The sequence below is a fragment of the Camarhynchus parvulus genome, chromosome 28 (genome assembly GCF_901933205.1).
Source record: "Camarhynchus parvulus chromosome 28, STF_HiC, whole genome shotgun sequence".
Classification (NCBI taxonomy): Eukaryota; Metazoa; Chordata; class Aves; order Passeriformes; family Thraupidae; genus Camarhynchus; species Camarhynchus parvulus.
The window spans coordinates 3,689,541-3,716,339 of NC_044598.1; the positions used below are offsets into that span (position 1 = coordinate 3,689,541).

At 57.7% G+C, this 26,799-nt stretch overlaps 2 protein-coding genes across 2 annotated transcripts in view; both read right to left on the reverse strand.

The window, feature by feature from the left end:
- Nucleotides 1–1,498: 1,498 nt before the first annotated feature.
- On the reverse strand, nucleotides 1,499–19,129 carry MYO1F (myosin IF). The gene is made up of 28 exons (XM_030966648.1): nucleotides 19,021–19,129; nucleotides 15,441–15,578; nucleotides 13,763–13,852; nucleotides 13,018–13,112; nucleotides 12,386–12,473; nucleotides 12,093–12,182; nucleotides 11,093–11,224; nucleotides 10,293–10,427; nucleotides 10,083–10,215; nucleotides 9,233–9,429; nucleotides 9,059–9,139; nucleotides 7,966–8,052; nucleotides 7,731–7,817; nucleotides 7,258–7,425; nucleotides 7,102–7,187; nucleotides 6,678–6,759; nucleotides 6,468–6,574; nucleotides 6,146–6,244; nucleotides 5,535–5,679; nucleotides 5,321–5,435; nucleotides 4,542–4,711; nucleotides 4,274–4,419; nucleotides 3,867–4,013; nucleotides 3,639–3,787; nucleotides 3,318–3,401; nucleotides 3,025–3,226; nucleotides 2,002–2,168; nucleotides 1,499–1,921 (listed from the first exon to the last, which is right to left on the reverse strand). The coding sequence occupies exons 1-28, from the start codon at nucleotides 19,021–19,023 to the stop codon at nucleotides 1,845–1,847; spliced, it is 3,300 nt and encodes a 1,099-aa protein (XP_030822508.1). The 5' UTR covers nucleotides 19,024–19,129; the 3' UTR covers nucleotides 1,499–1,844.
- Nucleotides 19,130–20,717: 1,588 nt separating this feature from the next.
- ADAMTS10 (ADAM metallopeptidase with thrombospondin type 1 motif 10) overlaps nucleotides 20,718–26,799 on the reverse strand; it is an 80,146-nt gene continuing 74,064 nt past the window's right edge. Inside the window, 4 exon segments of the mRNA XM_030966749.1 lie at nucleotides 20,718–22,309; nucleotides 24,335–24,491; nucleotides 25,638–25,814; nucleotides 26,398–26,602. Of these exon segments, the coding sequence (XP_030822609.1) occupies nucleotides 22,200–22,309; nucleotides 24,335–24,491; nucleotides 25,638–25,814; nucleotides 26,398–26,602 (649 nt within the window). The 3' untranslated portion in view covers nucleotides 20,718–22,199.

Consider the following 26,799-nt stretch of genomic DNA (forward strand, 5'->3'; position numbering starts at 1 on the left):
ACATTCCAGGGCTGATGGAGCACCCTGAGGCTTTGGGAGCTTTTGGGGGGGGTTTGGAGCATCTTGGACTCCTCAGAGCCTCCAGGGCTTTGCAGTGTCCAGGGGGCTCCAGAGCATCCTGGGCTGCTCAGACCCTGAGCCCAGCGGGAAGTGCTGGAGCCCTTGGAACATCCCAGGGCCCTCTGAGCACCCCGGGCTCCTGGGAGCACCCTGGAATTTTGGGAGCAATGCAGATTCCTGGGAGCACCTCGGATTTTTGGGAACACCCCAGATTTTTGGGGGCACCCCTCCAGCTCATGTGTACCCCGAGGAGCAGCCCAGGGCCCTGCAGGATCCTCACAGGAACAAAATCCCCTGAGAGAGCCCCAAACCCCCGGGAGCCCCTGGAGCTCTTTGGAGCAGCCCAGGGGTGCCTGGGCTGTGGGAACAGGCCGGGCTCTGCGGGATCAGGGAGGAAGAGGAGGGCTGGGCTGTGGGATCAGGAAGGGAGGAAGAGGAGGGTTGGTCTGTGGGATTGGGGAGGGAGAAAGAGGAGGGCCGGGCTGTGGGATCAGGCTGGGCTCTGTAGGATCAGGGAGGAAGGAAGAGGAGGGCTGGGCTCTGTGGGATCAGGGAGGAAGAGGAGGGCCAGGCTTTGTGGGATCAGGGAGGGAGGAAGAGGAGGACCGGGCTGTGGGATCAGGGAGGAAGAGGAGGGCTGGGCTCAGTAGGATCAGGGAGGAAGAGGAGATCTGCACTCTGTGGGATCAAGCCGGGTTCGGTGGGATCAGGAAGGAAGACGAGGGCCGGGCTGTGGGATCAGGCTAGGCTCTGGGGGACCAGGGAAGGAGGAAGAGGAGGGCCGGGCTCTGTAGAATCAGCCTGCCGTCACTTCCTCTGGCGTAGGCCTGGGGGAGGCCGGACATGAGGCGGACGCGGGGCCGGACATGGGCCGGACATGGGGCGGACATCGGGCCAGGCGTGAGGCGGACATGGGCGGACATGGGGCCGGACATGAGACGGACACGGGGCCGGACGTGGGGCGGACATTCCAACCCTGTTCCTCCCTCTCGTCGCTGAACCCTCCAGGGGCAGCCCCGGCTGGGGCTCAGCCCGCAGCCCACAGCCCAGCCCGGCTGTGCCGCTGCCCCAGAGGGTCTCAGCTGCCACCCCGAGCGTCCCTCAGGGCTGAGACCCCGCACGCTACCCCCGAGGGCCGCCAGGAAAGGCAGTGACAGCTCTGAGGGCTTTGCCTGAGGGATCCTCGGAGCTGTTCCTGTGCCGAGCCAGGCACGGCAGCACCGCCCTGCTCCTGCTTTGAGCGATCCCGAGCCACAGCGGAGCCTGGAAATGCCTCAACTGCAGCCTGGCAGAGCTGGTTGGTGTATTCAGCATTTTCTGGAGGGTTCACGGTGGGAGGAACGGGGCTGCCTCTGATCTGTGCCTGCCCACGTCACAGCTTTTGTCACACAGCCTCAGTGGGTGAAATAAAACCCCCAAACTCAAAATGTGAGTCAGCTTTGCTGAGTCTGCTTATTTATGAACAATAGAATTACGAGCAACAACTCTATTCATACAGCGGAACAGTTTTAGAGTCCCTGGATACTAACAAGCAGCCAAGAGCCCGTGCTTGCTGCAGGGTGCCCCCACTGAAGGGGCTGTGGAATCCAACCCCTGGCACCGGCACAGTCCGGGGGGTTCTGAGGAAACGCTCATTCTGTGCCAGCATCAGTGAGAAAACTTCACGGTTTGGAAGTTTTTGGGAAGTTTTGAAGTTGGTGGGAAAACTTCAAGTGCCCTGGCACCTTGGTCACAGCCTCTGGAGGTGGGGTGGGAGGATGGTGACCTCCTCCTTTTCCTCCAGCTCAGATCCTCTGCACGTAATTCCCAGGGAAAAGCCCTTCCTTGCCGTGCAGATGGCCTTTCCACCAGCCAGAGGCATCTGGGGACGGAGGAGACAAACAATCAGCTGTGCTGCCAGCAGGGCAGGGAGAGGAGGCGGGCAGGGCAGGAGCCTGGTACCTTCCATCAGGATGTCAATGACGTCCCCCACGTTGAAGCTGAGCTCGTCCACGTCCTGCCCGATGTACTGGTAGAGCGCCTGGCAGCGCGGCCCCTCCGCCCTGGGCTGCGGCTTGGGGCGCCGGGCTGGGGGCGGCCGCTGGCCCACGCTGCGGCGGCGCTGCACCCTGAACGGGGAGGGACGGGGTCTGCACCGGCAGGGCACCGGCAGGGCGTGTGCTGCTGCCCCCTGCACCCACACACCCATGGGATGGCATGTGCTGCTGCCCCCTGCCCACCCTGCTGTCCCCACACACCCATGGGATGGCATGTGCTGCTGCCCCCTGCACCCACACACCCATGGGATGGCATGTGCTGCTGCCCCCTGCCCACCCTGCTGTCCCCACACACCCATGGAATGGCATCTGCTGCTGCTGCCCACCCTGCTGTCCCCACACCCATGGGATGGCATGTGCTGCTGCTGCCCTCTGCACCCACACACCCATGGGATGGCATGTGCTGCTGCTGCCCACCCTGCTGTCCCCACACCCATGGGATGGCATGTGCCTGCGGGTGGGCACTTCCAGTTTAGGGACTGGGGGAACTGGGGCAGGATGAGCTGCCCATCCTGTGCCCACACATGGGGTGCTCTGTGCCTGCAGCACACCTGTGTGCTCCCAGTTCAGGGACTGGGAGAACTGGGGCAGGATGAGCTGCACCCTCCTGTCCATCTTGAGGTGCTCTGTGCCTGCAGATGGATTCTCCCAGTTCAGAGACTGGGGGAACTGGGGCAGGATGAGCTGCCCACCCTGCTGTCCCCCACCCATGGGATGCTCTGTGCCTGCTCTCCCAGTGCAGGGACTGGGAGGACTGGGATGCCCAAGAGCCTGGGAGATGTGTCCTGCCAGCAAAGCCAGGACACATCCCCTGTCACCGAGGAGGGGACACATCTGGTCCCCTCCTCAGAGGGGAAAGCACCTCCCAGTGCTGATGGCAGTGGGAGAGGAGGATGGGGCAGGGACAGGGACGTGGGACAGGACCTACCCAGCCACGCCCTGGTCGGGCACGTTGAGGAAGTCCATGTTGTGCTCGGATGGGGGCCGTGCCTTGGGCTGGTGGCCGGTGCTGCGGGCGGGAAGCGCTGCGGCCGGGGGACCCCGCGTCTGCTTCTGGGGCATCTTGTAGGTGTCCCTCTGTGCCCGGCCATCCCCGCGGGGGATCTGGGGACCCCCGTTCCTGCAGGCTCCTGGAACAGCCCGTCCCAGGGGGGTGAATTACAGGGGGGCCATGCACAGCCTGCACCCCCGGGTATCCCCCACCCCGAACCCCCTCCTCACCTCTGGGTGCTGATGGGGCACTTCGGGAAGGTGCTGGACACCTGCTGCCACCTCTGCCCTGTGCTGCTCCCTTCCTTGTGGGCTCTGGGGGGACACAAGCCCCCCGTTAGATGACAGTCCTCAGAGCCAGCTGTAGGGGCTGTCTCCCCATTTGTACCCTGTCCCCCAAGGGTCTCATCACCAGAGCAGAAATGGGGGGGAGATACAAACCCCACAGGGTACACCCAGCTCAGCCCAATGCTCCCAGGCCTCCAGCTGTGCCTTGTGACCCCAGCACTCCTGTGTCCCCCCTCTGCCACCCTCCAGTGCCCTGGCACTCACTGGCATTCCTGGGGAGCCCATCCCCGATGCTGACCGTAAGGGTTTTGCCTCCAGCTTTGAGGGCGGCCACGTCGCCCTGTCCTCTGACGAAGGTGACGTTGCGGGTGCCACCGCCGCCCCAGCCCTCCTTCTTCACCCGAAACTGTACTCTGGGGGCAAGACAAGCCATGAGGCTGCGGTGACAGGACCCTGTCCTGCTTTGTCACCTCTCCTGGCCTCCATCCTTACGTGTCCTTGAAGGAGAGGGGCAGCTTGGAGCGGGTGAGCTCCTCGAAGCGTTTGCACAGGAGGCTGATCAGCTCCGTCTTGAAGATGGACTCCAAGAAATTGTCGGCGTCATTCTCGTGGAGGATGAAGAAGTCGTCCTGCCTGGTGCTGGGGGGGCAACCAGGGGTGTCAACCTGGCTAAGGCTGGTGCCAGCTGGGCTGGGGGGGATTTGGGGACCCCACAGGGCTTGGGTCCACCCCAAGGAAATTTGGAGGGCAATTTGGAAAACTCCCTGGCTTCTGCAAAGCACCCATGGGGAGTCTCCTCCTCAGGGCTGGATGCCCCCATGGATGAGGGATTGGGGAGCAGCAGGGCATGGAGAGAGGGGAAGCCCAACCATGGGGAGAGCCTCTGGTAAGGGACACACCTCAGAGAGACGCCGCTCACTGCCTGCAGCTCCACCTTCTTCTTGAGCACCTCCTTGATCTGCCCCTTCTCAGGCCCCTTCTTCACCTTCTCCCGCCCGATCAGGTAGAAGTACTTGGGGGTGAGAATGAAATCCCGCTTGATGGGCTGGGAAAGGGCAGGAGAAAGGGGGTGAGGGGGCTTTGCTGGGGGGAACAAACCCCACAAACACACATCCCACCTGAGGGAAGCCACCAGGACCTGCAGCAGCCCCGGGTGTGTCCCTGCACCTTGAACCTCCGGTCGTATTTGGTGACGGAGTCGGCGAAGTCGACGCGCTCCCGCTTGGCCAGGAACTGCCGCAGCTCCGGCCGCTCCTCCATGCCCAGGTAATCCCCCACGAAATTCCTGTTGATGCTGTTCCTGCGCCGCTCTTTGAAGTTGTAGAGGATGCTGGCAGCTGGGAGGGACCCCAAAGAGGTGCAGGTCTGAGTGCTGGTGGCTCAGAGCCCCCCCAAGATGTCACACGGATCATGGCAGCAAGAAGTGGGGCTTGTTTTATGCCATGGGAGGAATCCCAGCTGCTTGAGCTTGGCTGGTTTTGAAACCTATTAATTGCCTTCAAAAACCTCGTGCTGTGGGAGGGAGGGATGGACCCAGCTGTTTTCTGGGTTTTCCTCCTTGATTTTTCCTTCTTGCTTGGGATGGTGGGAAAACCCATCATGGGGTCAGTGGCTTGTCCCATCCTTTTGCCATTGTGGGAATCAGCCTCTTTCCACAAACACCAGTTCATCCCAGCTGCTCCCCTCCATCCCTGTGCAGGCCATGAAATGCAGAGTGAGACAGCACAAGGCTCCCAGGGCTGGAAATAGGAGCAGGAAATCCCTGCTCTCCTTTCAGAGTGGGAAAAGACTCCCAACAACTCATGAGCCGGTTCCTCCATCACCTAATCACCATTAGTGCCATGATTAGGAGCCAGGCTGCTGCTCTCCCAGCTGGGCGGTCCTAGTGAAAAGCACCCTAAAAGGGCTGCTGGGGTGGCGCTGTCCCTGTCCTTGCCCAGCCTTACCCTCCTCTCTCATCTGCTCGTATTTGCGGATGGCCACGTGCCGGCGCCAGGCCTTCTGGATCACCCGGGCGAAGCTGTCAAATTTCCTCTCCCGCATCTCCTCGAGCAGGAAGAGCTGCGAGGGACAGGCAGTGCTGAGCCAGGACACCCCAAAAACCCCTCCCCAGTGATGCCCAGCCACGGGCAGTGCCCCCCAGGAGTCAGGGCCACCCACCGACTCGGGGTTCTTGACGAACACCTTGCTCCTGCCCATCTGGTACTGGTCTGGGTCCATGTTGACCGAGCGCAGGAGGTGCTGCACCCCTTGGCGCTCGTCCCCGCGCCACGACGGCCACGTCTCGGGGGTGAGGATGGCATAGCTGTGGGGACAGAGCAGGCTCACAGAATCCCACAATAGTTCAGGTTGGGAAGGACCTTAAAGCCCATCCAAGTCTTGCCACAGCAAGGACACCTTCCACTGTCCCAGGGTGCTCCAAGCCCCAATGTCCAACCTGGCTGTGGACGCTGCCCTGCTCTGGGCACCCTGTGCCAGGGCCTCCCCACACTCCCAGGGAACAATCCCTTCCCAATATCCCATCCATCCCTGCCCTCTGGCAGTGGAAGCCATTCCCTATGTCCTGTCCCTCCATGCCTTGTCCCAAATCCCTCTGCTGTTCCTTTTAGTCCCTGGAAGGGGCTCTAAGGTCTCGCCCAAGCCTTCCCTTCTCCAGGTTGAACACCCCCAACTCTCTTCACCTGTGAAGCTGTGCCAGGGCCTCCCACACCCTCCTCTCCTCCTGAGGAGATGCTGTGGGCCCTGTGTGCCCCGTGCCAGTGGCCACTCACCGTTGCAGGAACTTGTGGAAGAGGCGGCGGTAGGCGAAGCCTGCCCGGCGCACCCGGATGTTCTCCTTCAGCCCCAGGTACTCGACCTGGTGCTTCACCCTGTACAGCAGGGAGGGGCAACGTGGGATGATGACAGATTAGGAGGGCACCTAAAGGTGCACCTAAAGAGGACAATGTGTCCTCACACGCTCCTCGTGCTTCCCTGGGTTAGTGGACAGCTCAGAAGAACCAGCCCACGGCTGCAGTTTTTGGAGGAAAGCTGGTCCTGGCCACATCTCCATGGCTGGGTCCCCTTCCCTGGGCTCTGTGGGCTCCCTGTTACCTGCTCTCCTCCCAGTCCCGGGGTTTCTTGGTCTCGTTGGGTTTGATGCAGCGGATGTAGTGTGGGGTGCACTTCATGAGCGTGTTCACCAGGTCGTTGGCCTGTTTCTGGTGCAAGGATCGACCTCTGTAGCATCAAAGGGGGTGGTGGGAGCACTGCCCCTGCTACCTCCCCAGAGGCAGCTGTTGCTCTGCAGCCCTTAGGACACACCTTGATTTTGGAGCCTGCTGTGGTCGGCCGTCCCTTTTTGTCAGAATCAAGTTTTTCTGGGAAAAGCATCCGGATGAAACCGCTGGAAGGGAGGGGACAGTCCCCAGGTGAGAGCTGCCAGCATGGCCTGGGCTGAGGCCAGCTGGGAAATCCTCTACTGTGGAGCTGAGTGCCTTCTCCCTGACTATCCCCAGGAGCAGGAGCAGGAACAGGAGCAGGGGCAGGAGCAGGAGCAGGAGCAGAGCTGGTGGATGACCCTGCTCTGCCCAACCCTGCAACCCTGGGATGCCCCTGGTACCCATGGGGCCATGCAGGACTGAGCACACCAACCCACAAAGGCAGGACCAGCCTTTCAGATCTGCATGCTGAGAACTCTGCCCTCTTCCCCAGCCCTTTTGGGGTGCCTCAGCACTGCCAGACTCACTATTCACTGCTCTGCATGAGCTCGATCAGGTCGGTGAAAAGCACGTCCCGGTTGCGCTCGCAGAAGCCGTTCACATCGTAGGACACCTGGGGACAGGAGGGGACCTCAGCTGCGGCTGTGGGGTGCAGGCTGGGGGCTTTGGGGTGCCCTACCCACCTTGCCAGCGTAGTGGTGGATGACAAAGCCTGAGCTCCAGCTGTTGAAGTGCTCGTGGGTGCCCACGGCTGCCTGCAGCTTCTGCAGCAGGGTCTGGTCGGCGCCCTCGCCTGTGGCGTGCATGGTGGCACACACGTCATCCAGCACACTCATGATCCCAGGAGGGTTCTGTGACAAGGAAAGGGGAGCCATGGGTGTGGCAGGGCCTAATCCTGCACCTGGTCACAGCTGCTTGATGCTGAGCTACAGCTTAAGTGCTGGTGCCCTCGCATGGGTGCTGGAAGTGGCCAAGGATAGGTTGGACAGGGCTTGGAGCACCCTGGGATAGTGGGACAAGATGATCTTTAAGGTTCCTGCTAACCCAAACTAGTTTGGGATTCTCTGCTGCTTGGCACCTCAACAACCCACCCAGCCCCTTTCCCTGGGGCCTCTGCTCCCCAAAAAGCCTCCCCAGCAGAGGAGACCCCACTCACCAGCTTGTTCTCTATCAGGTCACACACCACCTTGTTGTTGAAGTACTGGATCTGTGTCCACTTGATCCCCTCCTGCACATATTCCTCCTGGGGAAGCACAGGGAGAGCTGGGTGGGCCCTGAGCCCCTGGGATGTGCTGCAGACCCTCTGCTCCAGCTGTGGTGCTGGGGAGGAGGGGGGTGCAGGAATTGGGGTGCTGGCAGAGCCCCACAGCCCCCAGCCCAGCCCCCTGTACCTGCTCTGCCTTCAGGGTCAACTCAATGAAGATCTGCTGCAGCTTCTCATTCACAAAGTTAATGCAGAATTGCTCAAAGCCATTTTTCTGCGTGAAAGATGGAAGAGAAAATGGTGCTGAGTTGTCCTTTGCTCACAGAATCACAGAATAATGAGGTTGGAAGAGACCTCTAAGATCATCGAGTCCAACCTATGCCCTAACACCTCAACTAGACTGTAGCACCAAGTGCCATGTCCAGTCTTTTTCTAAACACATCCAGAGATGGTGATTCCACCACCTCCCTGGGAAGAGCATTCCAGTACTTTATTATTCTTTCTGTGAAAAATTTTTTCCTAATATCCAACCTATACCTTCCCTGACGTAGCTGGAGACTGTGTCCTCTACAGTCTGTGTCCTGTCCTTTTTGCTGTCAGACTCCCCCAAAAGGCTCCCAAACCCAGCTGCTGCTTCCCTGTTCTGAGATGAGAAGCTCTTCAGCACAGGATCTTTTTCTGACCCTGCTGAGGCCTTTTCCAGGCTGGGGAAGTGGCCAGGAGCTGGTTGGGTCAGCACAAAAACCTCAGGGTTGTTTTTCAGAATCACAGAATCACAGAATAATGAAGTTGAAAGAGACCTCTAAGATCATCGAGTCCAACCTATGCCCTAACACCTCAACTAGACTGTAGCACCAAGTACCATGTCCAGTCTTTTTTTAAACACATCCAGAGATGGTGATTCCACCACCTCCCTGGGAAGAGCATTCCAGTACTTTATTATTCTTTCTGTGAAAAATTTCTTCCTAATATCCAACCTATACCTTCCCTGACTTAGCTTGAGCCTGTGTCCTCTGGTTCTGTCAGTGCTGCCTGGTGGAAGAGACCAACCCCACCTGTCTCCAACCTCTCTTCAGGAAGGTGTATAGAGCAATAAGGTCACCTCTGAGCCTCCTCTTCTCCATGCTAAACAACCCCAGCTCCTTCAGCTCCTCTGCCTCGTCGTGGGGAACCCAACCAGCAGTGCTTGGGTGCTACTCCAGGGACCCTTTTTGGGGCCACCTGACCCAGGTGCTGTCCCTGCTGTGGGAGCAGGGCAGGACATTCCCAGCCACACACACCTGGAATATCTCAAAGCCGTAGATGTCCAGCACCCCGACGCTGTACTCCTCATATGGCTTCTGCATGGCCCGGTTGATGGACTGCGGGGACAGAGGGGACAAACTGGCTGCAGGGCGGTGCTCCAGGCCATCTCCTGGAGCAGGGGGTGACCATCCCCTCTGAGGCCCACACACCTCCACCAGGAAGTCGAAGACACGGGCGTAGAGCCCCTTGGCCAGCGCGTCCCGGGTGTAGGCCGCCTGCTCCACGTTGAGGGTGACGGTGATGGACTCGGAGCGGCCGCCCCACTTGCTGTCCATTTTCCTGCTGGTGACCTTCTCGTTGAGGCGCTCCTGGTCGACCCCCAGCAGGTAGGCAGGGAAGGCCAGGGCTGGGCAGAGCGGGGCTGGTCAGGGCTGTGTTGTCCCCACCTGGCTCTGGCCATGGTTGAAACCCTTGGCCCCAACCAAGTGTGAAGGACAGCAGTGGGACAGTGACAGGGAAAAGTGACACCTCTCCCAAAGTGACACCTGGCATCTGTCCCCTGGCTAATCAAGCTCTGGCTGAGCCATTTACTTGCTGCCTCAAGCAAAGTTCATAGTGAGTTGCAAGCACATTGATGTGCATTTGTTATGTACCGGAGCCTTAGGCAGAGGCCTGTTGGTTAGGGCATATAGCTGTTAACTATAGTATTGTGGGATCAAAGCCCATCTGTCTAGTAAATTAGAAGGTCCTAGCTTAATTAAAGCACCTGAGTTGCACTTAGGGGATGCACGGTAATGGCCTGCGGACTTTAGCAGAAACTAAGAGGGTTTAACTCTTGTTTAAGGCTTTGAAGGCCTTCGGTTTAGGCAATCCTAAGTTTCTTAGATAATGGTAAGGATTATAGGGGAGATAGGAAGGAGGATGACGGACGTGTGGTTAAGATAGCAATTATAATGCCTGGTGCTGGTGCTGCTTCCCTCCTCTGCCAGGGGATTTGTGACACAGCCAGTTTGCCACTCCTTCCCAGGCTCCCCCTACTTGTCCCCTGTGGCTACTCACAGTCAGCGTTCTCCACCCGGGCGTAGTTGCCCTCCTCCCTGAAGCTGATGTTGCCCAGGTGCAGGATTCCTGCCACGATCTGCAGCACCAGCTGCTGGTCCTCACCACGGATGCCGATGACCTGCATGGCATTCTGGGGGTGCACAGGCCCCGTGAGCCCCTACCTGGCCCCAGGGCTTTTGGGGACTCCCCTCCCTCCCAGGCACTCACCATGGTCTCATGGAAGTCGCTGCGGTCGTCTGTGCCCTCCACCTGGTAGGTGTCTGTCTGGTTCAGGTAGAAGTAATAATCCGGGCTCATGATGCCCAAATTCTGCTTCTGCTCTTGGGACGCCCCTTGGATGAGCTGGGAGGGGACAGGGGGCTGTGGTCAGCCAGCTCCTGGTCCCCCCTGCAGCCTGGTGGCTCTAGGCCACCCCCATACTGTCACCATGATATTTTCTGAAAAATCCCTTTGCCAGGATTTTTCTCCTGAGAAGCTGAGAAGCCTCAGAAATGGAAATGTAAACAATGATTATCTGCTGCTGTGGAATGCATCAGGTGCATCTTTGATTGGTCTCATGTGATTGTTTTAATTAATGGCCAATCACAGTCCAGCTGTCTCAGGCTCACTGGTCAGTCACAAGACTCCTTTCCCTTTCCCTTTCCCTTTCCCTTTCCCTTTCCCTTTCCCTTTCCTCTTTAGTATAGTTTTAATATATAATTTTCTTTTAATATAATATATATAATAAAATAATAAATCAGCCTTCTGAAACATGGAGTCAAGATTCTCATCTCTTCCCTCGTCCTGGGACCCCTGCGAACACCAGTACACCTGGTGACCCTGAGTGAAGATAAATTGCACATTTGGTGATCCCGAGTGAAGAAAAATTCCACATCTGATGACCCCAAGTGAAGAAAAATTCCACATCTGATGACCCCAAGAGAAGAAAAATTTCACATTTGGTGACCCTGAGTGAAGAAAAATTCCACCTTTGGCAACCCTGAGTGAAGAAGAATTCCACCCCATACCTGGTAGTAGATGTGGAAGTTCCGCTCGCACTCATTCTGGCTCACCACGCGCGACTTCTCCAGCAGGAAGTTGGAGATCTTGCCCCCGTCGGGTTCTCCGCCCCGGCTGAACTGGATCTCAAAGTATTTGCCCTGCTCCAGCACGGATCCTGCTCAGAGCTGTGTGCCTCAGGGGTTCCTCATTCCTCCCAAGCCCTTCCCCACCACACCAGGAGCTTAGTGGGGTGTGCAACCCCTGGGTGAGGACTTCATGGTTTATGTGGAGACCACATTGCCCCCTCAGCTGCGCAAAAGGAGGTTGGAGCCCAGTGGGGTCGGTCTCTTCTCCCAGGTAATAGGCAACAGGGCCAGAGTAAACGGCCTCACATTGCCCCAGGGAAGGTTTAGATTGGATATGAGGAAAAATTCCTCCACTGAAAAGGTGGTCAGGCACTGGAACAGGCTGTGGTGGAGTCACCATCCCTGGAGGGATTGAAAAGCTGGATGTGGCACTTGGGGACACTTGGGGCAGTGTTGGGGGAATGGCTGGACTTGATCTAAAGGTCAACTTTGAACTCAGCTGGTTCAGTGGTTCTGCTGCAGCGCTGCCCCTGCACCTGCCCTGGTGTCACAGACATCTTTTATGAAAAAGCCTTTCCTCAGGACTTTTCTCCTGAGAAGCTGAGAGGCCTCAAGAACAAAATGTAAACATTGATTATCTGCTGCTGTGGAATGCAACAGGTGCATCTGTGATTGGTCTCATGTGGTTGTTTCTAATTAATGGCCAATCACAGTCAGCTGGCTCGGACAGAGAGCTGAGCCACAAGCCTTTGTTATCATTCTTTCTTTTTCTATTCTTAGCTAGGTTCTGATGAAATCCTTTCTTCTATTCTTTTAGTATTGTTTTAATATAATATATGTCATAAAATAATAAATCAAGCCTTCTGAAACATGGAGTCAGATCCTCATCTCTTCCCTCATCCTCGGACCCCTGTGAGCACCGTCACACCCTGGCACTTACAAAGCGGCTGGAATTGTTGTTCCGGACAGTTTTGGCATTTCCAAAGGCTTCCAGCAGCGGGTTGGACTGCAGGATGATGTCCTTCACGTGCTGGGGACACAGGAGGGCAGGGCTCAGCGCTGCTGTGTCCCACTCCAGGCCTGGGACAGACCTGAGGCTTTGCGTGGCCCCAGTCCTGGAGCGGCTGCTCCGTGTGCCACCACCAGCCCCCATCGGGGGGATGCTGGGGACCAGGGTGGTGAGGATCACTTGGGGGGTGAAATGACGAGTGGCAGGGGGGACAACAGACCCACCTGGACTTTCTCCCCACCGCCAGACACTTTGGAGATGTAGCCCATGATGTATTTTGCTGCCACCGTTTTCCCAGCTCCGCTTTCTCCACTGTGCAAAGGGCAAAGCAGAGCAGATGTGAGATGGCCCCACCAGAACCACCCATCCCTTGGGGGGGCTTTGGGGTGGGTCCTGGAGCAGGACCAGAGGATGACAGTGAATTCTGGGGACTGTGCCACCCCCACAGTGGGTCTGTGGGGGATCTGGGATGGGTCTGCCCAGGGGGATCAGTGTGAGCAGAGCGTGGCTCGGTGAGGAGATGTTGAATTTGTTGTCACTGGGTTTAGAAGTGGAGGAGGGGGACTTGGGAGCCTCAGAGGGAAGTCTCCAGCCTTGCTCCACATCCTGACCATTTCCCTTGCAACACTGCCCTGCAGAGCTGCATTGCACAAGGCTCTGGGGCTCTGTCCCTGCCTGGGACACCCCTGGTCACAGCCTTGCCTGGTGCTTGTGGCCCAGAGGGTCCCTCCAGACACCCCAGAGCCCAGGAGCCAACTCTTCAGCTGGGAAACCCCGGGCTGGGGAGAAGGGCTGGTGGGGACAGGTGTCCCCAGGGGCAGTGACAGCCCAGGTGTGGCCCAGTGTCCCCCAGTACCTGATGATGACACACTGGTTCTCCCCGTCGATCAGCATGTTCCGGTACATGTTGTCAGTCAGGGCGTAGATGTGGGGGGGGTTTTCATACTGGGCCTAGCCAGGGGACAGGGACAGCGGGGCTGAGCACAGGGCAGCCCCCAGCTCCCCTCCCCAAATCACCTTCACTGCCCACAGGGGAACCAGCCCCTTCACAGTGACCCTGAGCAAGGGACAAGGGCAGCAGTGCTGGGCAGAGAACAACCCCCAAACCCCCAAAACCCTCTCACTCTGCTCATGTGGGGATCAACCTCTTCACACTGAGCCTAAAAAAGGGACAAGGACAGCAGGGCTGAGCACAGAGCTCCCCAAAACCCCTTCACTCTGCTCATATGGTAATCAGTCCCTTCACACTGACCCTATAAAAGGGACAAGGGACAAGGACAGCAGGGCTGAGCACAGAGCTCTCCAAATCCCCCTCACTCTGCCCATGTGGGGATCAGCCTCTTCCCACAAACACCAGCTCATGGTGATTTTTACCCCCCCTCCTCCTGGGGAAGGGCTGGGCCAGAGCCACTCTCTGCATTTTACCATCTTTGGGTTTCTTTCTGTGCAATTCTGAGCCGAATTCCCCAGGATTTGCTGCTGGCTCTCTTGTTGGGAGCACTGACCCCTGCAGGGGCTGTGCAGGATGGGGACCCTCGGGGACGCCCCTGGGGGATGTTTTGCACAGATTTAACCCCCGCTTGCCCGCGGGGCAGCCTCACCGCGCCCTGGTACAGCTCGATCTCGCGGTCGGTGAAATACGGCATCTGCTTGAAGGGGTTCACGGAGATCAGCACGGGCCCGATGTAGGTCTGGGCAGCAGGTCAAGGGCCATGTGTCCCTTCCTGTGTCCCCCCTTCCCAGTGCCCGGTCCCACCTGGCGGCAGGAAGGTGATTATGGGGTCCCTGGCACGTCCAGGGATGGCACAAGGGTGGAATTTCCAGCCTGGCACAGGCAGAGCTGCCCTGCTGCCCTGACTTGGGGCAGTCCCAGAGCTCCCTCATGCCCTGCAGTGTGATGGGTGCAGGAGCATCCCCTCAGCTCCAAAACTTCTCCAGCATCCCTGGAATCCGCCCTCTGCTCACGCTCTATCTGGAGCCCATCCTGATTTTACACCCAGGGAAACTGAGGCATGGAGAGGAGAGGAGAGGAGAGGAGAGGAGAGGAGAGGAGAGGAGAGGAGAGGAGAGGAGAGGAGAGGAGAGGAGAGGAGAGGAGAGGAGAGGAGAGGAGAGGAGAGGAGAGGAATGGTGGCTCCTGCCTTTCCCTGCCCACCCTGCTGCCTTTCCTGCCACTGAGTGTGGGCAGAGCATGGAAAAACAGGGAATTGCAGCAGGATGGGCGTGAGCCCCCAGCTGGGTGAGGAGATGGAGCAGGTGGGGTTATCCAAGCCTTTGTTACCCTATTTGTGTCCCAAACAGGGGGGAGAGCAGCCAGAGGGCAGGAAGAGGGAGCTTTTCTGGGAAATGCAGAAGCTTGGGATGTTGAGTCATGACTGGACAGAGCCCTGCGTGCAGCAGCACAGCAAAAAAGGAAGGGAGAGGCTGCGTGGGGTATTTTTCCCCTCCAAAACAACAAAATCAAAACCCCCAAAAAAAGCCAACCCCACACGCATGCAAAGCCCCAGGGCTGTGGTGGGAGGTGGCTGAGTCACAGCTGGGACAGCAGGACAGCATCGCCTTGTAAGGACAGGGCCACATCCCCACATCCAGGGGGAGTGCAGCGATGTGGGCACAGCCTCAGCCCTGCTGCCAGCCCTGCTGTGCCCTGTGTGCCCCTCGGGGCTCTGCTGTGCCCTGTGTGCCCTGTGTGCCCCTCGGGGCTCTGCTCCTTGTCCCCAGCGGTGACAGCCACCCCAGGGCACCGAGCTGGCCATGTCCCCAGGCAGGTGTGGGGTGAGCAGGGCCTGGGGACACGTCCCCATCCTCCTGCAGAGCTGTGCTGCCCGCAGTGCCAGCTGGGCTGGAGCAGCTCCGTGTCCCCTGTGCTGGCATCACCGGGGACCAGGGGTGGCCCCTCCTCCCCTGCAGGGATCCATCCCTGCTCCATCCAGGGTTTGCCTGGATTTGGGGGGTTCAGAGCAGCCAGGACACGCTGTGGGCATTGCTGGGGTGGGTGACAGCAGCAGGGGACAATGTCACTGCTGCCACCAGGAGCAGGGGGAGGTGAGGCTGAGGGGCTTTGTGGCTACCAACGAAGGAGCACAGTGGGTCCTGCAGCATGGCAGGAGGGGGGTTTGGTTGTTGTGTCTGTGCCAGGCTCAGCTCAGCTCGGGAGCTGTGACATTCCCGCAGATCTGTCCCCACAGGGCAGGGACACGCTGCTCCATGCGCTGACAAAGCCTTGGAGCCCATCCCTGCCGCTCCCTGTGCCTGTGCCCGCCGCCTGGGGAAGGATACAAAGATGAAATCGTCCATGAAACGCTTCTTGAGGTTCTCCACGATGGCCTCCTCGGAGATCTTGGACAGCAGCACCATGTCGTCCACGCCGCTCTGCTTGACATTGTGGCTCTGCCAGTGGAAGCGCTCCTTGCTGCCCTGCGGGGACAGCGGGGACACAGCGGCTGTGCCGGGGCCACCTCTGGCCACCAGGGCTGGCTCTGACCCCCTGAGCTGCCACAGCCCTGCCTGGCTCAGCCCTCACCCCAACCTGGGGTTTGGCCAAGCAGATCCCAAAATTCAGAGCACTGGGGCTTGTCCAGGCCATCCTCACCTCCTGGCACCCTCAGAGGAGCAGGCAGGACCTGCCCCAGCCCCCTGCTCCTCAGCAGGGCCAATGAAGGACTTTTGTTGATGCACAGACTGATTGTGAGACAGAGCAATGCAGGGGAAGGGTGGTGGTGGCATCCTCTGCACCCCCACATCCTCCTTGCACCCTGTGTTCCCCTTCCTCCTGCCCTGGGAGGTGCCAGCAGCCTCTGCCCAGCTGTGCCCAGCTCTGTGCCCAGCTCTGTGCCCAGCTTGTCACAGACATCTTTTATGGAAAATCTGTTTTTTAGGATTTTTTCTCCTAAGAAGCTGAGAGGCCTCAGGGACAAAATGTAAACATTGATTATCTGCTGCTGTGGAATGCAACAGGTGCATCTGTGATTGGCCCATGTTGTTGTTTCTAATTAATGGCCAATCACAGTCAGCTGGCTCAGACAGAGAGCCGAGCCACAAACCTTTGTTATCATTCTTTGCTATTCTATTCTTAGCTAGCCTTCTGATGAAATCCTTTCTTCTATTCTTTTAGTATAGTTTTAATGTCATATACATCATAAAATAATAAATCAAGCCTTCTGAAACATGGAGTCAGATCCTTGTCTCTTTCCTCAACCTGAGACACCTGTGAACAAGGTCACACCAGCTCTGTCCCCACCTCTGTCCCCAGCTCTGTGCCCCGAGGGCTGGGCTGTGGTTTCAGCCTTGTGGGGTGAACAAGGGAGCTGGGAGGGAGGAATTCATCCTGCAAAAACCACCCAGCGGGCTCCCCTTGCCCTCGGTGTCCCCACAGACAGGCTGGGCACAGCCGTGGTGGCCCTGTGGCCCCTGCAGGGTGCCCAGGAGGGGACAGGGACCGGGCTGAGGCCCCTCCTCCCCCACCCCCGCGGTTCCTCTTTCACCCCCCAGGCTCCTGTCGCCGATTTCACTTCTCCCCCATCAGCCCTGGCCTCTTACTCATTCCATTTCCCTTTTCTTCTCCTCTTCCCCTTTTGCTTGATTTCCCTGCAGGCCCTCAAGGTTTCAGGCCCTGTCCCCCTGGGGTGTCTGTCACTGGGCTCTGCAGCCCCAAACATCCCCTGTGCCCCCTCTCCAAACCCCAAATGCCAGCCAGGCCCACCTAGCTATTGAAGGGGCTTTTGGGTGTTGTCCCACCACCTATTTGGGGTCAGCTCAGGGGCCTCAGGGGGTCCAGGGCTGCTCTTGAAGCCTGAAATCACCCAGGGAGCTTCTCCTCTTCCTTTTCAAGGCCTTTTTCTTGCCTTCATCCCAATATCCCCTAGGAAATCCAGCTGGAAAAGCACAGGCAGCCTCTCCAGGTCACTGTGGTGTCACCCAGGGAGCTGCCAGGGTCCCCAGGAGCTGCCCAGCTTCACCCCAAACCCTGGGCTTCAGGAGGAGAGGAGTGGCAAGAGCCCAAAGCCCCCAGTGCCCTGTCCCCAGCACCCCAAAGCTGCTGGCACTGCCACCCTGGGCTGCTGCTCGAGGCCAAATTAAGGCAAAAGGAGAATTTCCTGCGCTGAGAAATTCTGAGGTTTTGAGCTGACACCCAGAGATTCTCTGCCAGCTGCTCAGAGGTGTCAGTGGTGAGTGTGTCTTCACCTCCTCTTCCTCTGGGGCTTTCCTGGCTCTTCTGGGGCACCTGGTGCAGCCCAGCTGGGAGGAAAGCACCAGCTCAGGGCTGCTAAATGAAGGGTTTGTCACGATCTGCAGAGCTCTGCGTGTTCCTGCCTTCCCTGAGCCTCTCATGGGGTTTGCAGGGCCAGGGTTCACTAAAAGGTCAGGATGAAGGGGAATTAGGATCCCTTAAAGCCCTGGTGTTGCCCCAGCTTGGTGCCCAGAGAGCTGCCATGGGACAGAGGTGACATCTCAGGTGACATCCCTGTGGGGAGTGGGAGCACAAAATAATTTGTTTCCAGAGGTTTGAGGCAGCAGTTTCTCCATCCCCTGCTCTGTCCAGTCCTTTCCTCTGCTCCAGGGAAGGGCACCTGCACCAAGCCATTCCACCCTCCTGCCAAGCAGGGAGAAGCTTTTGTCCCCTTCTCCACCTTCCAGGTGCCCTTTGCAGCCCCTGTGCTCGAGGGACTTTGCTCCAAAGGGGGCAGGTGACACACGAGGAGCCCCTCAGTGCTCCAAAGGGGGCAGGTGACACACAAGGAGCCCCTCAGTGCTCCAAGGGGGGCAGGTGACACACAAGGAGCCCCTCAGCACCCCCAGCTGTGCCACGGGCACTATCCCCATGTCCCCATCCCTGTGCCCAGGGCCAGGATGCTCCTGGCACTCAGATAGTATCTCTGGGCAGGGAGGGGAGCAGCCCTATGTGTGGCATCACTTTGAAAACATGTTTTCTTCAAGCTCTGGGTTAAACCACAAAGGAACCTGCAAGCCTGAGCAAGGAGCTGATGCAGCCCAAGGTGGCACCTTTTGAGTCAAGACAGACCAAGCCCAGAAAGCATCAAAAACCTCCAAAACCACAGTGGAGGCAGAGAGCAGCAGCAGGTTTGTCACACCACTGTCACAGGGGTGGGGTGGGGATGGGGCTGGCAGGGGTCAGGCCGTGGCTGCAGAGTCCTTTGGTCCTCCAGAGAGCTGCAGAACAGCTTCAGGTTCTGCAGAGGAGGGGACAGCAGAAGCGTCCTTGGGGACAGCATCTGAGCAGCTTCTCGGAGGTGACAGCCACAAGCGTGGGTGGCAGGAGGTTCAGCTTCAGCCTGGCCACTGTCCCCTTCCTGTCTGGGTGGAAATAGCTGGGACACAACCTGAGGATGCAGAAGCAGAGCTGAGAGCTGTGGCAGCTCCTCACCCCCAGTCTGAGCATCTTCCTAATTCTGAGCCCTTTCACCTTCCTCTTCTGCCTCCACAGCAACTTCCACAAGTGGCTGCTGCCCTCCCTGCAGCCCCTGTCCCCTGGCCACGGGGACCTGCACCCAGAGGGTCCCTCTTAGCCTGGGGGAGGTGGCTGCCACCCCCACCCCACCCTCTGCCCCAGTGGGCACACAAATTCATCCCGTGGGTACCACAGCAACCCCCAAACCTCTGCGTGGCAGCACAGACCCATCCCCTGGTGCTCCCCACCCTGTCCCGGGGGTCACCAGCCCCCTGCACCCCACCCACGGCCTCTCTGAGCCCTGTCCCCAAGCTGGGGAGCGCTGTCCCCTCTGCAGCAGGGACACGGGGCAGCTCCAGGGTGTGGGGAGGGCAGGGCTGGGGCGGCAGCAGTAGGAGGTGACACCCTGGGGGACCCAAGGGAGCAGGGTGGGGCCCTGCTGGCACTCACCATGATGTCCCTGTGTCCCTCCCCAGCCAGGTGCTCAATCTCCTGTCACCGACAGCCCGGGGCCATCCCGGAGCTCTCGGATTTTGTCTTTCTGCTGTACCAAAGATTGTGACGAGGTCTCTTTCCCTCCCACTTCCTCATTTTGTACCCTTCGTTCGCGGGGGGGTGGGGAGGACAGCGGCAGCTTTGCTACCAGGGACTTGGGGGTGGCCCTGCCCAGGGTGTCCCCACCTCTGCTGCTGCTGCTGCTGGGTGAGGGACAGGATGCAGGACAGAGCCCAGCAAGGATGCTCAGAGCCTTGGTGACCTCTCCCCTCACCCTGCAGTGACACCTGGATGTCACCTGTCCAGTCGTGGCCAGTCAGTGCTTGGAGGTGGTTTTAGGAATGAGATGCTTTTGGTCGCATATTTTTTGTTGCTGTTTTTTTGGGTTTTTTTTCTCCCCCCTCCACTTGATGTGCAGAGCAGAGTGAGGTTACTGCAGGAAACTGAGGTCTGAGACAGTTCCTGGCCACCCTGTCCCCTGCAGAGTTACAGGATGGTTTGGGTTGGGAGGGACCTTAAATCCCATCCCATCCCAGCCCTGCCATGGCAGGGACACCTCCCACTGTCCCAGGCTGCTCCAAGCCCTGTCCAGCCTGGCCTTGGGCACTGCCAGGGATCCAGGGGCAGCCCCAGCTGCTCTGGGCACCCTGTGCCAGGGCCTGCCCACCCTGCCAGGGAACAATTCCTGCCCAAGATCCCATCCAGCCCTGCCCTCTGGCAGTGGGAGCCATTCCCTGGCTCCTGTCCCTCCAGGCCTTGTCCCCAGTCCCTGTGCAGCTCTCCTGGAGCCCCTTCAGGCCCTGCAAGGGGCTCTGAGCTCTCCCTGGAGCCTTCTCTTGTCCAGGTGAGCAGGCCCAGCTGTGCCAGGCTGGCTCCAGAGCAGAGGGGCTCCAGCCCTTGCAGCATCTCCGTGGCTCCTCTGGCCTGGCTGCAGCAGCTCCACGTCCTCCTGCTGCTGTTGCCCAGGGCTGGGGCAGCTCTGCAGGTGGGGTCTCACCTGAGTGGGGCAGAATCCCACCCTCCCCTCCTGGCCCAGCCCAGCATCACCAGCATGGGGGGGGTCTCTGTGCCATGGGGGAAATTCTTCCTCCACATCCTAAAACAGCTCTGGGTGAATCCCCACCTCTCCCACCTGCTTTTCCCAAGGAAAACCCTCCCCTGCTTCCAAACCTCCTTATTTGGAGTGGATTGTGGTGCTGAGGGTGCCCAACCCTGTCACAGACATCTTTTATGAAAAATCCTTTCCTTAGGATTTTTCCTCCTGAGAAGCTGAGAGGCCTCAGGAACAAAATGTAAACAATGATTATCTGCTGCTGTGGAATGCAACAGGTGGATCTGTGATTGGCCCATGTTGGATGTTTGTAATTAATGGCCAATCACAGCCCAGCTGGCTCAGACAGAGAGCTGAGCCACAAGCCTTTGTTATCATTCCTTCCTATTCTATTCTTAGCCAGCCTTCTGATGAAACCTTTTCTTCTGTTCTTTTAGTATAGTTTTAATGTAATATACATCATAAAATAATAAATCAAGCCTTCTGAAACATGGAGTCAGATCCTCATCTCTTCCTCAGTCCAAAAACCCCTGTGAACACGGTCACACAACCCCAACCCCAGACTGGAGGAACACAAGTGGGAGCAGAGGCTGTGCCCGGGATCGTAGCTACTCCTTTATTATAATTCATGCCTTACGTCGCTCCTCCTCAAGAGTTAGTATGTTAAACATTGGTCAGTAGGATATATATCGATATAAAAATGGTGAAAACACCCCCTCCCCTCACCCAAAACCATCAGAACTGGAGCATGGCACCAGGAAGGAAGAGAAACGAGGTTTGCTGAGCACCAGAGAAGCTGCGATCGGCCGAGGAGCAGGTGGACACAAAAATGGAGCTGGGAGAGGAACACACAGGGGCTTTGCTTGGGGAGAAGGGGACTGTCCCCTCCCTGCACCACAGGGATGGCCCCAAGGGAACAAAACACGGCTTTGGACAAAGCTTTCCCATCGCTGTGATGTGGAAAGGCCTGAAAATAATCGCCATAATTACAATTACAATGCCAACAAAAAGCTTTGGAGAGTCGAAGTCAGGTCTCCTCCACAGGCTGCCCATGGAGGAGTTGGCCAAGGTTTGGCCACCAGGTGACCTGGAGGAATTTCAAACCTGCTCTTTTCCCATCTCTGGAGGCCTCCTGTGGGCAGAGGGGTGGGTGGCACTGGGACTGGCACCTCGAGGCCACGGCCACCCGTGGCCAGGCTGCCTTTGGAGGCAAAGCACCTTTTGGAGGCAAAGCACCTTTGGAAGTCAAGCACCTTTGGAAGTGAGCCTGAGGCTACCTCTGGGGTGCCAGGCCCTGGGGACACTGTGCCAGGCCCATTTGTGTCCTGTGCTGCTCTCCCTGAGCCTGGCACAGCCTCGATGCCCATGCAGGGACTGCAAGCCCCAGCACGCCTCTGCCCCCAGCTCAGGGGTAAAATCTGGTCCTAAAAGTGACAAGGGCAAACAGGGGAACAGCCCAATCCAAGCTGGTGGCTATGGGAGTTTGGAGAGCCCCCTCAGCTCATGGGGTGGCCTGATCCCAGTCCTGAGGTGACAGGGTGCAAACCAAGGGACAACATCCCTGCTCCAGCCCCACTCCCCACAGCAGCTCCTCTCCACCCATCACCCAGGAGCCACAAGCCATGCTGGCCACCCCAGGCACCTGAACCCTCCTCCCTGGCTCCCCTGGCGTCCCGAGGGAAGGGCAGCAGCTCCTGGAGTGCCCAAGCCCCGTGATGGTGCCCTGGGGACACGGAGCAGGATGAGGCAGGAGCGGGGCGAGCGGTGCCGCCTCTCCCAGCGGGACCTGGCTCCGCTACTAATAAATAACATCAGAATTTCAAGTAAAGTCCCTGCTGTGCCCAGCTCCCCCCTCTCCCAGCGCTCATCCAGCTGGGGCTGCAGTGGTTGAACGGGGATCCTGCCTCTGTCAAGCTCGGGGGGCCAAGGGGGTCTGTGGGGGACGGGTTTGGGAGACGCCCGTGGGAGCGTGACCGGAGTCCGTGCGGGAGCCAGGGGAGGTTCCCGGGGAGGGCAGGGCCCTCTAGTGAAACTTTGGCCTTCCAGTTTTGCCACGGGGGTCCCCGATGTGTCCCGCTGTGTCCTAGTGGCCCTGGCAGGTTTTACAGCACATCTGTCGGAAGTAGGTCCGGCTGCAGAACTTGAACTTGAGGACCAGCGGGCAGTAGGCCACCTTGTTCACATCCTTGCATTCTGCAGGGACACAGAGCGGGGAACAGGGTCACAGACATGCAGCTACATTTCTCTTCACAGAGAAAAGCAAGGCACAGTTCTTCCCAAGAATATTTCTGGGTTTCACAGTCTCTGAACCTCAGAGAAAGGAAAAACAATTCTTATCATTTGCTGTGCCTGTGTTTGTGCCAAAGCAGAATGCAATGTGGGGTTGTTTACCCACAGTGATGGTGTTTGGGTTCCTTGGCCTGTCAGGACCAAGTGTGTAGCCCCACATTTCTCTTCACAGAGAAAAGCAAGGCACAATTCTTCCCAAGAATATTCTTATGTCATTTGCTGTGCCTGTGTTTGTGCCAAAGTGGAATGCAATATGGGGATTGTTTACCCACAGTGATGGTGTTTTGTTTCCTTGGCCTGTCAGGGCCAGGTGTGTGTGTGTGTGTCAGGACTGTGGGGTGACAGTCACGAGATTCTGGGCAGTTGAGTGCTTGGCAGATTCAGTTTAGATGTAATGTAATATAGTATAGAATAATCTAGTATAATAAAGTAATTAATTAGCCTTCTGATAAGATGGAGTCAGATGCATCATTTCTTTCCCCTTTGTTGGGGTTCCCTGCAAATTCAGTGAGTGGTGATCCCGACGTGATTAGAACATGCAGCCTTCTGCTCTGGAGTCAGATACATCAATTTCTGTCTCCTTGTTGGGGGTTCCCTGAAAATTCAATACAGCCAGGCTGAGGAGATCCTGGGGGGCTTTGTCAGGGAGCTGGAAGATGCAGCCATTATGAAGAAGCTGCTGAGGACCTCACTAATGAAAATCTGCCTTTGCCAGGTGCAGTTCCTGCATGTGGCACTCACATTCTCTGAGCACAGAGACATAATTCTCTCTCCCAGGATTTTCCCTGGGAAGGCAGTGAGAAGCACAGAGAGAAGAGGAGAAAACAATTCTTATCTCTATTCTTATCTCTATATTCTTATTATTTATCTTATTATCGATATTCTTATCTCTGTTTACTTGCACCTGTGGAATGGGTTATGGAGATTGTTTACCCAAAGTGATTTGTCAGTTGGATTCTACTGAGGATTGTTTTGTTTCCTTGGCCAGTTGGGTCAAAGCTGTGTCCTGACTGTCTCAGACAGTCACGGGTTTTTATTAGTATCTTTGTAGTATCCTTTTAGTATGTAATTTAGTATAGTATTAATATAATATAATATAGCTTAATAAAGCTATAATTGTTCAATTGTTCAGCCTTCTGAATCATGGAGTCGGGGCACATTATTCCCTGGCTGGGGGATCGCCTGTTTCTACAACACCTGCATTTCTCAGTGTGGAGTTCCTTCATTTCTCGGGGTCATGGCACACCAGGTTGGCCTGGGACCAGAGGGGACCAGAGCCACAGAATGGCCACATTTTCAACAGAATGATTTGGGTTGGAAGGGACCTTAAAGCCCATCCAGTGTCACCCCCTGCCATGGACAGGGACACCTTCCACTATCCCAGGGTGCTCCAAACCTCATCCAACCCAGCTCTGGACACTTCCAGGGATAGGTTCTCCCATCCTGGAGCCCAACTCTAGCTGCCATGTCCCTATCCCCAGAGTGGGACACTGTCCCTTCTGCAGAGACCCCTCCTGTACTCCTGGCACTACACCCCATGGACCAAGTACTCTGTGCAGGGGATGAGCTGTGATGCTGGGCTGCTTTGGGGGGACATGTGGGACCCCCCCGTGCTGCGTCTGGGCCTCTGGGGTCTCTACATGGCCCCACCCCACACTCAGCCATGTAAGAGTTGTGTCAGGCAGTGCCAGGGCAAAGAACCTGGGTGGGCCACAGGGATGGGCAGAAGGACCTCAAAGATAAAATTTTCCACCCCCCTGTCATGGTTAGGGACACCTTCCATTATCCCAGGGTGCTCCAAACCCCAATGTTCAACCTGGACACTTCCAGGGATGGGATCTCCCCACCCCAGAGCCCATCTGGTGCTGTGCTGGCTCCAATGTCCCCGTCCCCAGTGGGGCACGTGTCCCCTCCGCAGAGCCCCCTCACCTTCAGGGTTGTCCGTGGGCCCCGACTCGCACTTGGTCTCGCACTGCTGCATCCCGGGGGGCTGCAGGGCCTCCACGCACTCCATGGACGGCTGCCCGGTGTGGGCCAGGCACTGGACGGATCTCCTCTGCTGGCCCAGGCCACACTGGGCAGAGCACTGTGGGGACAGCACAAGGGAGCTGCCAGGGCCACCAGCAAGGTGACAGGAGCGGGCACAGGGGGGGTTAGGGGGTGCAAAGGGTGCTGGAGGGGGTTGTTCCTTCCCTTCCTGGCATGAGTGGGTGATGTGGCCCTGCATCCCAAAAATGCTTGGTGTGATTCTGCAGGGCTTGGGGATGATCCCACACCCAGCCCTAAATCCCTGCCTTTCCCAGGCCTCCTGCACCCCCACATCACCCTGCAGCTCGAGGGGTGCTCAAGGCAGGGAGTGTGGCCTCAGCTCCCTTCACAGAGAGCTGCAGGCACAACTTCCCAAGGATTTGTCCTGGGAAACGCAGAGAGAAGCCTCAGAGAAGAAGAGAAAACAATTCTTATCTCCACCTGCTGCTCCCATTTTTGCACATGTGGAATATGTTATGGAGATTGTTTACCAAAAGTGATTTATTAATTGGACACAGGTGAAAATTGTTTTGAGTGATTAGCCAATCACCCAAAGCTGTGTCCTGGCTGTCTCAGACAGTCATGGGTTTTTCTTTAGTACATTATCTCTTTAGTATAGTTTTAATATAGTATAGTTTTAATAAAGTATAGTTGTAATAAAATAATATAGTATAGTTTTAATAAAATAACCATGTAGTAATATAGTATATATAGTAATATAGTATAGTAATATACTAGAGTTTTAATAAAAATTGTGTAGTTTTGATATAGCATTACTGTAATACAGTATAGTTTTAATAAAACAATTGTACAGTTTTGATATAGTATTACTGTAATACAGTATAGTTTTAATAAAACAATTTTTTCTGAATCATAGAGTCAGATGCCAATCATTCCCTGCATTGAGGGCTCCTTGAATTTGATACAGGGAGGACTGCCAGGGTCACCCCACTGAGCTCTGGGGGGACCAGCAGTGGCCCTGCTTGGCAATAGGGCCAGCCCACCCCTGCTGACCCCCAGCCACCCATGGGGACCCTTCAATGACTTCTGTGAGGTCCTTCTAGGCCTGGGACACCCCCAGGGTCACCACAAATGAGCCAAAAAGGGTCCCTGGATAGTTGTGGTGACCACCCAGGCTTCTGCTGGATTTGAAGGGCTGGGGAGGCTCCTCCTGCAGTCCCCCCGTGGGGAGGGCTGTCCCTACCTCTCCCCACTCGCCGGTGACCCAGCGGGGCGGGGGGCAGCGCCGCAGGTTGCACCTCATGCTGGTGGGGGGCTTGGTGGCCTCGTGGCACTGGGAGGTGGGCAGGGTGACGCTGTGGTCGCCGCTCTTGCACAGCACGATGCGGTGGCGGAAGCCGGGCCCGCAGCTCGGGGTGCACTGCAGGGATGGGGGACACGGTCAAGGAGGGGACAGAGGCAGCTCTGGTTCCTCCCCCTGCTGCTCCCACCTCTCCTGGCTCCTGAGATACCACATTGTCACATCCATGGCTGTCACTGGTGATTGGCACTGTGCTCCTGGAGCAGCGCCCTCAGAGAGAGGAGGGATGGTGTCAATCACAGAATCAGAAGGTCCTGAGCTGGATCCCACAGTGATCATCAAATCCAACCCCTGTCCTGCACAGCCACCCCAACACCCCCACCCTGAGCACCCCTGGGAGCTCCTGGAGCTCTGGCAGCCTTGGCACCATTCCCTGGGGAGCCTGGGCAGTGCCCAGCAGCCTCGGGGGGCAGAACCTTGCCCTGAGCTCCATGCCAAGGCCTGGCCCAGCTCCAGCCCTTGCTGGGCTCCTGTCCCTGTCCCAGAGCAGAGCTCAGCCCCTGCCCCTGTGCCTGCCCTGGGGAGGAGCTGCAGCCCCCGAGGAGCCTCCCCTCAGTCTCCTGGGCTGCAGCTGAACCAGCCAAGTGCCCTCAGCTGCTCCTCAGCCCCTTCCCCAGCTCCATGTCCCTCCTTTGGCACTCGCCTCTGACCAGTCCAGGGCCACCCACTCGGGAGGACACGTTTGGTTGTTGCAGGGCTCCAGCATCTTGGGCCGTGGCTGGCTGCAGGAGGCATCATCCAGGGTTTTCTCCTCGCTGGCAGAGATCTTCCTCTTGCAGAAGACGCTGCGGGTCCGGACGCCCTCGTTGCAGCTGCGGCTGCACTCGGACCAGTTCCCAATGGCCCAGCTGGAGATGGGGCAGGAGCAGAGCTGGGCTGGGCTGGGCCCCAGAGCCCTGCACACTGCCCTGGCCCTTCTGCAGCCACAGCCTCCCCTGGCTGAAGCACTGAGTCCCTGCACATCTTCCCCTTCAGGAGAGGAGCCAGGCAGGGGCTGGCACAATTCCTCACTGAATATCTGGGACACAGAGGAGAAACTCCCATC

What these genes read in the sequence shown, in the direction of transcription:
- MYO1F (XM_030966648.1), bottom strand. An exon ending in ACGGCTTTGAGATATTCCAG is followed by an intron (nt 8,053 to 9,058) that starts GTGTGTGTGGCT and finishes TCTTTCACGCAG; the next exon opens with AAAAATGGCTTTGAGCAATT. An exon ending in CCCCTCTCCTTCAAGGACAC is followed by an intron (nt 3,788 to 3,866) that starts GTAAGGATGGAG and finishes TCTTGCCCCCAG; the next exon opens with AGTACAGTTTCGGGTGAAGA.